The sequence below is a fragment of the Podarcis raffonei genome, chromosome 14, assembly GCF_027172205.1.
Source record: "Podarcis raffonei isolate rPodRaf1 chromosome 14, rPodRaf1.pri, whole genome shotgun sequence".
NCBI lineage: Eukaryota > Metazoa > Chordata > Lepidosauria > Squamata > Lacertidae > Podarcis > Podarcis raffonei.
Window position 1 is genome coordinate 20,577,596 of NC_070615.1, and position 12,157 is coordinate 20,589,752.

The window sequence follows — 12,157 nt, forward strand, 5'->3', positions numbered from 1 at the left end:
CATGGAAGAACTTCATGCCATGCATTTAAAGTATAATTCTGTGCAGTTTCTACTCTGAAATAAGCCGTGCAGAGTTAAGGGAGGCCTGTACGAAATAGCAGTTTAATTCATTTCTTCTGTGGCTGTAAACTCTGAAGCCACAATGGTCAGCTTCCTTGTTGCTGTTGCTGTTGATTGGCACCATTTTGTTCTAATCACCCTGCAGTATTGCAGCAACACAAGGCAGCGAGCGGTTCGCCCCACTGCTCAGGCAAAGCATGGCCTCTTCTTGGTCTTCTTGCCCTGAATTGCAGCACAGCAGTGGAAGATGCGAAGTTAGTTCTGCAGAACTTCTCAGTGGCTTTAGACAGTTTTGGCCTTGGTATCATTTGGAGATGCTAGCCCAAAATGAGAGTTATAGGCACTTGTGTTTCAGTCGTTCCTGTAAGGCTGGTTCCGGACAGCAGCGCTAGGAGATTATTGTTCAACCCTATATTCTTTAGGTTTTAAGATACATTAATACTCTCCTACATTTCTCTGATGAAAATAGGCATGAGATGTCCTATTCTATTATTATTATTATTATTATTATTATTATTATTATTATTCCCTGCCCACCTGACTGGGTTGCCCGAGACACTCTGAGCGGCTTCCAACATATATAGGAACATAATAAAACATTAAATATTTTAAAAAACCTTCCCTATCCTTTAGATGTCTTCTAAAGGTTGTATCGTTATTTATCTCCTTGGTTCCAGGAGGGGTGGTGGTGTCACATAACTCCATACCCTCCAACATTTCTCTGGTGAAAATAGGGATGTCCTAAGGAAAAGCAGGACCTTATGGGACCAGAAACTGGGATGGCTTCTGTAAATCTAGGACTGTCTCTAGAAAGTATGGACATTGGAGGGTCTGTGCATCACAATTCCATCTCATTGCCCATGCTATTCAGCATCTACATGAAACTCCTGGAGGAGTGGTTTATAAATATGTGGATAGAACGTATGAAGAGCCCTTCTGGATCAGACCAAAGACCCATCTGCTTCAACATCCTGCTGTAATAGTAGCCAGCCAAAATACCTATGGGTCACCTGCAAGAGGGACCTGAGTACAGCAGCACTTTCTCCACTTGTGAATCTCGGCAAGTGGCATTCAGAGACATACTGCCTCCAACAGTGGAGAGTGAACATAGCCATCATGGAGAACAAAGCTATCAGTGGGTACTAACCATGATGCCTATGTTCTGAGGCAGATGAATCATTGTGAAGTCCTTGCATATGCAGCCTTTGAAAACCACCCAACCTGGGAGCAATGAGGAATAGTTTTTCATTGTATCTGTGGGCTCTCTGCAACCTTCTATATAGAAACCTACGCTTGGTTGTGCTGATGACCATGAGACTCTATTCTAAACACGCATTTCAGAGAAGCAGTTTCCAGTAAATGTGTAGGGCTGGAAAATGCATTGTCCTAGGAGGGAGAGAGCTTGTGCTGTGGAGGGGGAAGGCATTCCACACTGTTGAATGTTTCCTGCTGGACTTGGAAGTGGCCAAATGTATGTTTGTGGGGTGGTATTAAAAATCAACACTACTCCTTTCAGTAAAAAGAAAATACTTGCAAATATGAAGCTGTAAAGGCAGGTTTGTGTCTTCAGGACTTCTGTCTTCTTTAAAAAAAAATGTTCTCTTCAAATACAAATGTTAAGCTCTTGGGCCATCGGGTCTGACTAGGGTGTGTGTTTTCACATATGTGTGCTGAGGAGTGAAGAAAGTGATATAAGTCTCAGAATTCAGCTCCATGACAAACTCAGTTAAATAAAAAAGCAAGTTTCTAGCACATATGGTTTTAAATCTATGAGTTTTACCTACTGAAAATTCAAAGAGAAGTAGCTGAACAGGATTTCCAGGACTTGAGGGGGATGGAGTTCCGCATGATTAGCAAAACCAGATTACTGCATTCACACCTGTAACCCTTTCAGAATGAATTATTTAATTTCTGCAGTTGGCAGAATTCTGGTTTTCTTGGTGCAGAATCTCAGACTCCAGTTCCATGGGCTCTTTCTTGGGAACACATATCGTTTGGACTCAACAGGCTCTGTTTCCAGCTAAACATGTGTAACGTTAATGTGCTGTGTTTTTGATTGATGGTTGAAGCCCAATTCCAATTGTATCAGCAGCAGTTTTCAAGAATGTACAACACTGCAATGGTAGCTCTTCTTCACAGCCTTGTAGCTGTTCTCTGGGTTCTGGAAGGAACCACTATTATGCAGAATGATGCTTTGCCGATATTGCATAGTGAGAGGGACTAGTCCTCTGGGTGGTTGATTTTGTCCCTCTCTCCGTCACTGTCTTACTATTGATGTCCAACCACTAGAGGAGGATGAGATCCCACCCTTTCTCCTCAGATCCTCTTGAAACTTGCATGTGCAAAAAGGAAAGTCCATTCCTGAAGGCCACACTTGCCCTTTCTTCCCATGTGGTCCTGCTCAGTGGTTGACATTAGTCATTCATAAAAAAGCAGGCTAGCTGCAAATAACCCATACCTAACCTTGCAACCCTGTGTTTCATAACATCTAGACTAGGCTATTGGTAGCTTGTTAAAATGCAGTTGTGTAATCAACAAAGTGTGTTGGCTTCTATTAATTTCCTGTTGGGGCTGTTCCATACTCTGTTGACTGCTTATTGGATGCAATGCCTCAGGGCTATGGAGGGTTTGGTTTTCTGTTCACGTCCCATCCCCACCACCACTTACTTGCTTTATTTCCTTATGCAAACCATGAATTGCATTTCAAAATAAATCTTAGGCTAAAGTAAAAGTTGCACACATAATGTTACTTTTGAAAATAATGAAAGTTTTGCTTCGAGGGATTGTATGGTCCATACAGACCTTTTCTTGTGTCTTCTCCCACAACTAGCTGGTTTTGTGGGCTGCTGTGGTTATTATTATTAATAAATTTTATTAAGGTTTATAGAGCAAAATACAAAACTTAATATCTTCCCCCAAACCAAGATCATTGATTGATTTTCATATGTTTTTATTTAGTGCCGTCAGTGTTACAATGTATTATATTACTGATATTAATATTGCATGCCCTTCGCCAGCAGATCCCAATTTAAAATTTAAAACAGTTAAAACATAAAGAGGGGGCAGCCTAAAATACATTAGTGTAGGTACCCAGCAAGCCTCCCCAAGAAAGTGTTCCATAGGTTAGGTGCCATCCCCAAAAGACCCCGTCCCCTTGTCGCCATTCTCCTTACATCCCTGAACCACCCGGCTCCTCGCCTTCCCAGTCCAGACTTGGCCTGGCTCCACCCATTGATGCCACATACTTATCAGTTCACACCCTGGCAACCTTGTCTTCCTGACACTTGATGCATCTGCCTGGCTGAGCTAGGTGGCTGTGACTTTGCAGGTGTTTGAATTCATTTAGCCATAAATATTTATGCCTGCCGAGCTTAACTTGAGCCCCTATGTTTATCTCCTGCCATCAATATTGTATGGCTTTGAGATGCCTGCACTTCCCATGGCTGTTTCCCGATACCAGTGGAAAGTACTTGATACATCTGAATATAGGACAGAGACTGCGGCTGTTTCTGTTGCTTTGGTATCTGAGACCACCTCAAGCAGACTCGCCTTTGTTTTCCTCCCATCCTGTTCCTGGCCCAAGTCATATCATTATCCCCAAAGCCATCCTTTTAAAGGAAGCCATCGGCTTACATAAGCCAGTGTTTTCCACAATTCTGATAACGGGGCCATTCTTTAAAAAAAAAGATCTCAACTAAAATTGGAGGCAATTTTTGCTTCTGAAATGTGTGCTTTTAGGATGTTTAAGTAGGAAGCTGCCTTAGACCAGGTCAAGGATACCTAACCAAGTATTGTCTGCTTTGAGATGAGAACAGTAACTCATGCAGAGATTCAACACACAGTCTTCTATGGGGACAGGCATTTCTAGTGCATCCCTTTATTTAGAATGATTGCAGTGATCCAGTCACACTTGAAGTTACATGGCAAGACACCCCCCCCCCTTATGCAGCAACACACACAGAGAGAGAACAGCAGAGACCAGTTAGGAAGAGGCAGAGCACAGAATATTGCAGAGGCATAGCAGGCAGCCTCCTGGTGGGTGGGAGGTGGATAGCTTTATCTCAGCCCACCCACAATTTAGATGAGATTTAGTACAAGGCAAGACTGATAGAGGGGGATTGGTCATATTGAAAGCCCTGCTGGATCCCTGCTTGGAGGTGTACAATCTAAAAGACATCACAAAAGGAAAAAGGGGTGAGGAGGAAACAGGAAAACAAGCAAACTCTCAGGCACTGGTGGTTACTTAGTTGGTTGGTTGGTTGAAGTTACATAATAATTATTATAATGCCTAGCTTGAATGGAAACAGTGCATCATCCCTGACCACTGGTCCTGTTAGCTAGGGATGATGGGAGTTGTAGTCCCAAAACAGCTGGAAGGCCAGATTTGGCCATGCCTGGTTTAGGGAGAGGAGGAATCGAACAAAGCTATTCTTTTCAGCAGAGCTAGTGGAATGAACCCAACTGTCTCATTGGTGGATTGGCAACTGAAAGGAGACCATTCCTTCATAGATGGCTAATTTTTTGGTCAGCCCATTTCACTGTTTGCAGGAAGAAGAACGCATTTTACTGTTGCTCGAGGGCAAGATTTTTTTAAAAAAATCATGATACAGTACTGGATTAAAAAAACCTTTTGCCATGTCATATTCTTCAGAAAGATGCCTGGCTTTTTAGTGTAGAAGATAGGACAAAGATGGCTATGAGTAGTAAGAACTGAAGAAGTGCATTGCTGGATCAGACTAACGTACCATCCATCTAGCCCATCATCCTGTTCTCACAGTGGCCAGGAAGATGTCTGTGGGAGCCCGAAAGCAAGACTAGAGCACAAGAGCGCCTCTCCCCTATTGTGTTCCCCGGCAGCTGCTTTTCAGAGACACACTGCCTCCAACAGTGAAGGGAAAACATAGCCATGGTATCTAGGAGCCATTGATCGCCTTATTCCACCATGAACTTCCTTTCAGAGTCATCCATGTTGGTGGCCATCACTTCCTCTTGTGATAGTCCATTGTAGTGGCATGTTTACTGCTTTAACTTCTTTTCCTTTTATTGTCATGAAAATATATTTACGTGTACTAGCAGGAAACGCTTCTTGCATGGTCCCTTGGGAAGACAGTCTCAATGCAATTGGTGGAACGGGTTATGGTAATCTCTGGACTGTAGTAGATGTTTGTTTCTCACTGTCTACAATCCATAATCCTCTTAATTCCTTTTGAGAAGCCGCTGATATTGCTAAAACCTATGCTTAAAGAGCAGGGAAGAGCTTATCTTAAAAGCCCTTCTATTCATGTAAGCAAATGTGTAGGGTGATTGGCTATTTTATCCATTCTTACATAGTAACATTCTCTCCCCCCCCCCCACTCCTTGTTTTCTTAGATGCAGCAGCTATTTTACGAAAACTACGAGCAGAACAAAAAAGGTTACATCAAAGACCTCCGTAATAGCAAGATCCACAGGGCGATCACCTTGCACCCAAACAAGAGCCCGCCCTACCAATACAGGCTCCATAGCTACATGCTTAGTCGCAAAATAGCAGAGCTGCGCTACCGGACCATCCAGCTACACCGAGAAATCGTCCTCATGAGCAAATACAGCAGTACAGAAGTCCACAGGGATGACCTTCAGCTGGGCATCGCGCCTTCCTTCATGCGGTTTCAGCCGAGGCAACGAGAGGATGTTCTGGAGTGGGAGTTCCTCACAGGGAAGTACCTTTACTCCGCTGCAGATGGGCAGCCACCTCGTCGAGGGATGGACTCCTCTCAGCGCGAGGCGTTGGATGACATTGTGATGCAGGTCATGGAGATGATCAATGCCAACGCCAAGACCAGAGGGCGGATCATAGACTTCAAGGAGATCCAGTACGGCTATCGCAGGGTGAATCCAATGTACGGGGCGGAATACGTTCTCGACTTACTGCTCTTGTACAAGAAGCACAAGGGGAAGAAAATGACGGTTCCCGTCCGCAGGCATGCATACTTGCAACAGACCTTTAGCAAAGTCCAGTTTATGGAGCACGACGAGATAGATGCCAAAGAACTGGCCAATAAGATCAACCAGGATTCAGGGTCTTTGTCTTTCCTCTCCAATTCCCTCAAGATGTTTGTCCCATTCCAGCTGAGTAAGTCGAAAGCGGAGAAGAAGGAACCCAAAGACAAGAAGATCAACATCTTGATTCCTTTGTCTGGGCGCTTTGACATGTTTGCTCGCTTCATGGCGAACTTTGAAAAGACCTGCCTCATTCCTAATCAGAACGTCAAATTGGTTGTCCTGCTTTTCAATTCGGACTCCAACCCTGACAAAGCGAGGCAGGTTGAACTGATGAGGGATTATCGCCTGAAATACCCCAAGGCAGACATGCAGATCTTGCCGGTGTCTGGTGAATTTTCCCGGGCTCTGGCACTAGAAGTTGGGTCCTCTCAGTTCAGCAACGAGTCCTTGTTGTTTTTCTGCGATGTCGACTTGGTGTTTACGGCAGACTTTCTCCAGCGGTGCAGAGCAAACACCGTTTTAGGGCAACAGATTTATTTCCCAGTCATCTTTAGCCAGTACGATCCAAAGATTGTCTATAGTGGAAAAGTTCCTAGTGATAATCACTTTGCCTTCACCCAGAAAACCGGCTTCTGGAGGAACTATGGCTTTGGGATTGCCTGCATTTACAAGGGTGATCTTATTCGAGCTGGTGGTTTTGATGTTTCTATCCAAGGTTGGGGTCTTGAGGATGTCGACTTGTTTAACAAAGTTGTCCAGGCTGGCCTAAAGACTTTCCGGAGCCAAGAGGTTGGAGTTGTCCATGTACACCATCCTGTCTTTTGTGACCCCAACCTTGATCCAAAACAGTATAAAATGTGCTTGGGCTCCAAAGCATCAACTTATGGGTCTACGCAACAGTTGGCTGAGCTGTGGCTTCAAAAAAATGAGCCCAGCTTTGGGAAAAACAGCATTGCTAATGGTTCCCTGAGGACAGCCTAACATCCAGCTATGCTGGGAGAGGAAACAAAAACAAAACAAACAAAAACTACCTATTGCGTTTTTTTTATTGCCCTAATTTATTTTTTTGGAAAACTTTTTGATAGTTGATTTTTTAAGAAAAAGACCGCACAAGGGTATATTTTAGAAACCATCGTTTTCTTACAAGGACCTTCTGAGCGTTTTTCTGAACAAAACTGTGATCAACCTTTGCCTTTTCGAACAAACGTTTGTGGCTGAGTATTACAACTTGCCTGATTTCTGACGACTTGAAATAAATTACCTTTTCCTGATAAAACAGACTTTTTAAAAAAGAGAAAAGAAAACTTCCCTGCCCCCCTCTTATATTCTTTGGGTTTCCCCAGGAGCTATCCATTGCTAAGTGGCACAAATGATTCCCTTAATATTTCTTCCCTCTTGGGATTGGTAACAACTTAAATGGATTCTTCCTTGTATTTTTTTAAAAATTGAACAAAGTAAACAAGAGTGGCAGTATCGGTTAATTCATGTACAAGAATCTTTCAATCTGGTTGATATTTCAACCTTAAAATGTACCATTTTTTGCTCATTGTATTTCGAGCAACTGAGGGAAAAGGGGAGATTTGAGCACAACCTTGATAAATGTGTACCTTCGCTTAAAACAAAACAAAACAAAAAGTATTTTCTTTCTTGGTCCACATGTGGATCTGATGTTTAAAAATTTCCACAGCAGGTGTTGCATTCTAAATTGGATCTCTTGTGTAGATGCCTAGATGGCAAAGAACAGTGTTTTAGTTAATGGGGGGGGGGAATATGACATTTCTTTGCCATAAAAAGCAACAAACTTTAAACCGAGACACTCGAAATTGAATGTGTTGGGGAAATATCCATCCCCCCCACCAGTTACAGTATTTCGATGGGAACAATTTACTATGTTTCCTTTGCTTAATTAGTTTGTTTTTTGCTGTCTGTATTGGGTAGGCCTTTAATTTATTTAATATACTTTGTTCTAGATCTTCTGTCTTTTTATTTTTAATATCTGCTAGTCATTAATATTTATGTATCTTAGGAATGTATTGCATTTTCATGCTGTTAAAGGTAGCGTACGTCTTCTTACTTTGCAGTAAACTGATCTCCAAAGATTCTTTCTAAAGCGTTCTCTTTCATTTTCCGAAATCACTTTTAAAAAAGTAAAAAAAAAGTAACTGGAACCTTTGGATCTAACCTCTGATGCCTCCAAATGAGGAAGAGAATAGAAGCTGGATTTGTTTGGGTGTTTTGGATAACCACAGATGAGCAAAAACTTGTAAAATATGTGCACATGCTGGACACATGCACACACATGCACACACATTGCAAAATAAAATGCATCTGATTGAATACAAACAAGCAGTTTGGCATTGAACCTTACAAGGGCACACCAGAACTTGTGTTCAGAGCACAATCATATATTGGCACCTTGTCATTTGTAACAAATTTTCTCTCTCTCTCTCCTGCTGGAAAAAATAAAATGAATTGAGTAATATGCATTACTCTGTTGCACTCTTCAGCATTACGCCTTCTCCTTATTCCTGGTTGTGCTTCCCTCTCTCATAAATGCTAGAATTCATGGTCATCCAATGAAACTGAATATCGGGGAACTCAGGACAGGCAAAAGGACTTCTTCACACAGTGCATAGCTAAGATTACAGGATTTGCTCCCGCAAGAAGTAGTGATGGCCACCAACTTGGAAGGCTTTAAAAGAGGGCAAGACAAATTCATGGAGGAGAAGGCTATCGGTAGCAACTCACCATGATAGCTAGGCTCTCCTGGAAGCAGCATGAATCTAAATAACAGTTGCTGGGAACTGCAAGTGGGGAGAATTCTTTTGTGCTCAGGTCCTGCTTGCAGGCTTTGCATGGGCATCTGGTTGGCCACAGCGAGAGCAGAATGCTGGACCAGATGGGACCATTGGCTTGATCCAGCAGCTCACTTCTGATGTTCTTGTGTCACTCGTGGGAGCAGAGGGGTTGAAACAGCTCCTGGCATCCTGAATGTGACCTTTAACGTCTGGTTAAGAAGATTCCGGGGGCAGGACTAGGGGGGTACACTCCTGTCCCAGACAGAACCAGAACGAATAATCCTGAGCTATGTGAACCAATGGTCGACTCAGCATAAATCAGAGGTTTTTGTTTTTTTTTAAAATAAATTTTATTAACCGGCCAATCACATCAAATCAAACCACATAAATTCCAAATTACAGAGCCGAATTTTTAAATTTTGTTGGGGGTCCCATACTTCCAGATCCGAGGAAGGATTCTGATCTAAATCCTTACTTCTGCATTAATGTCCAAATCAGTCCAAATAAGTCCAAATAGATGTTCCAACAGTCCAAACACATGTTCATAGTTCTTTCCAATCTTCTCTTGCTGTTTCCACATCACTTCTTATTCTTATATTTTCTCTTTGTCCTTTATAATCCTTTATGGTCTCTTCTGATGGTGTCCTTAAGCTGATAAACGCCAATAATACTCCTGTGTGAATTTCCCGTCGTCATTCCTCAAGTCCAGATAGTTCCCATAAATCGTCACCTTCGGAGATAAGATCACTTTTTCCATCGTAGATTTATAGCTCTGTCGATCTTAAGACCTCTTTGAAGAGTTTAAAAAGACTCTCTTTCACTCTTTCTCCCCCCAGTCTTAGTCCTCCAACAGAGCTTCCCAAAATGGCGTCGGAATTTTTGACTGCGTCATAACAAAGCTCTTATACATTCCACAGTCTTCTATAAACATGCTTTGGTTCGAAAGTTTATCTCCACACAGCCTTAAATTCACAGCTTAAGTCCTTACTCATTTCTGGCTTTTGACTCTTGAAGGGAGGGGATTCTTGGGTTTAATCACATAAGTAAAAAAAATAAAACATTTTTCCCCCTCCCCCATCGGTCATTTGCCGTACCGTATCTTGACGTATCTTCTCATAAATTAAATCTTGTTTTTCCAGAGACCTCTTCTGTTGCAGCCTTCACTCCTCCTCATTTCCTGAAGTATGTGCATTTCCTTCGTGCCAATTTAATTCTTTTGAAGTTCTTGCAGCTAGTGGCGCAGATCAGAGATAGCGTCGAGGAGTGCCGAGAACCCACGGGAGGGTTTTTGTGCCTAGTGCCCCCATCCCCCTCACAAATTCGGGGGTGGTATCGGGCACAGCAGGCAAACGGCCCCACTCACCGTCTTGAGTGGGTAGGGAGGCTAATTACTCCCAACATAGCCTCCAAATTACCTCCTGTGGGTCGGAGAGATGTTATTGTCGGCCATCTTCCTATGCGCCCCCTAGTGGGCCCCATAAATCAGAGGTTTTATGCTCAGATATTCCTTTGCAAATCAGTGACGGGCTCAATGGAGGCTGGTCCATTAGGGCAAATGGGGCACAACTTCAGACTGCTCTCAGGCATCTTCTGCCTGCCTGCTTTCCACTGTCCATTTCTGCCTCCTTAGTCTTCAGTGTTGCTCTTCTAGAACTCAGCAGTGAAGAAGAGGATGGGGCAAAACTACAATGAGTTGGCTCTATCTCCCCCTTCTGTTGGTTTCCCTACCTGTGGCCAACTCTAAAGGTAAAGGGACCCCTGACCGTTAGGTCCAGTCGTGGCCGACTCTGGGGTTGCAGCGCTCATATCGCTTTATTGGCCAAGGAAGCCGGTGTACAGCTTCCGGGTCATGTGGCCAGCATGACTAAGCCGCTTCTGGCGAACCAGAGCAGCGCACGGAAACACCGTTTACCTTCCTGCCGGAGGGGTACCTATTTATCTACTTGCACTTTGACGTGCTTTCGAACTGCTAGGTTGGCAGGAGCAGGGACCGAGCAACTGGAGCTCACCCCATCGCAGGGATTCGAACCGCCGACCTTCTGATCGGCAAGTCCTAGGCTCTGTGGTTTAACCCACAGTGCCACCCGCATCCTGTGTGGCCAACTCTAGCTGAGCTGATTTTCATAATCCACCATGAATTGGATTTCATGGTGGGGGAATTGAACAGTTACTTGTTTGTATCTTAACTTACATACAAGGTGGCTGAGCTCTCTCTCTCTCTCTCTTTTATTTTTTAAAAACAATAAAAAAGTCTGCTACAGTTTCAATCTCTTAACAGTAGTGTCCCAGAATGTCACAGTGTAGCTTTGCTCCCAGGGGCATTCTGGGGATGGGGTGGGGAGATGCCTGCACCATTGGTGGAAGTTGCTTATTCCACTTACTTATAGCCCACCCTCAATCACGTGGCTCCAGGGCAGTGATATAATATACAACATAAAATTATTTAAATTCCTCCCTTCAGAAATTGCCCATCCCACCAAAGATTAATCCAGACTTTTTGGGGGGAGGGGGAGGGGTTTTTACCCTTTACTAAAATCTTGGGTTCAACACTTTTGAGAACCAGCATTTCAGTTTTCCCTTCCACCTGACATGCTGTTTTTCTTTCTATGGGGAAGCATTCAGACCTGTAACCTTGTCCAGCCCAGGAAAAGCTTTACCGCTTGGTTTATTTATTTTTATTTATTTCGCAAAATTCATACACCGCTTGATTGTAAAAGAAAAACCTCAAAGTGGTTTATAAAAAGATAAAACGATAAAATCAAGGAGGAAAATAAAATACTTTGGGAAAATACAAAAAGTTAAAATACTTAAAAACTGTTTAAATTCACACCAGCATTTCTAAGCGTTTGGGTGGGCTTGCCTGAACAAGAATGTTCTTAGCAGGCACTGAAAATAATACAGTGAAGGGGCGTGCTTGCTATCAATAGACAGGGAGTTCCAAAGTGTTACGTGCTGCCACACTAAATCAAGTTCTTACAAATGAAGAATGGGTATTAGGTGGCACCTGTAGCAGTGCCAATTCTGGTGATCAAAGAGCCAAGTGGGTATGTGGGGTAAGGTGTTCTTGTAGGTAAACTGGACCCAAGTTGTTAAGGGCTTTCTATGTTGATAGTAACACCTTGAACCCAAACTCTTACCTGAACAAATTGCTTCTTCATTTATATAGAAAAGACGCTTCTCAGCCAATGATTCGCTTTAGTGATAACATGTTTAAAGGTAAAGGGACCCTGACCGTTAGGTCCAGTCATGACCGACTCTGGGGTTGCAGCGCTCATCTCGCTTTACTGGCCGAGGGAGCTGGCATACAGCTTCTGGGT

The 12,157-nt window shown here is 43.2% G+C and overlaps 1 protein-coding gene across 1 annotated transcript in view; it reads left to right on the forward strand.

Moving 5' to 3' along the window:
• The window catches only part of CHSY1 (chondroitin sulfate synthase 1), a 94,269-nt gene extending 86,128 nt beyond the window's left edge, over positions 1-8,141 (forward strand). Inside the window, exon 3 of the mRNA XM_053365416.1 lies at positions 5,431-8,141. Within this exon, the coding sequence (XP_053221391.1) occupies positions 5,431-7,023 (1,593 nt within the window). The 3' untranslated portion in view covers positions 7,024-8,141. The remainder of the gene's footprint in view (positions 1-5,430) is intronic.
• Positions 8,142-12,157: the final 4,016 nt, after the last annotated feature.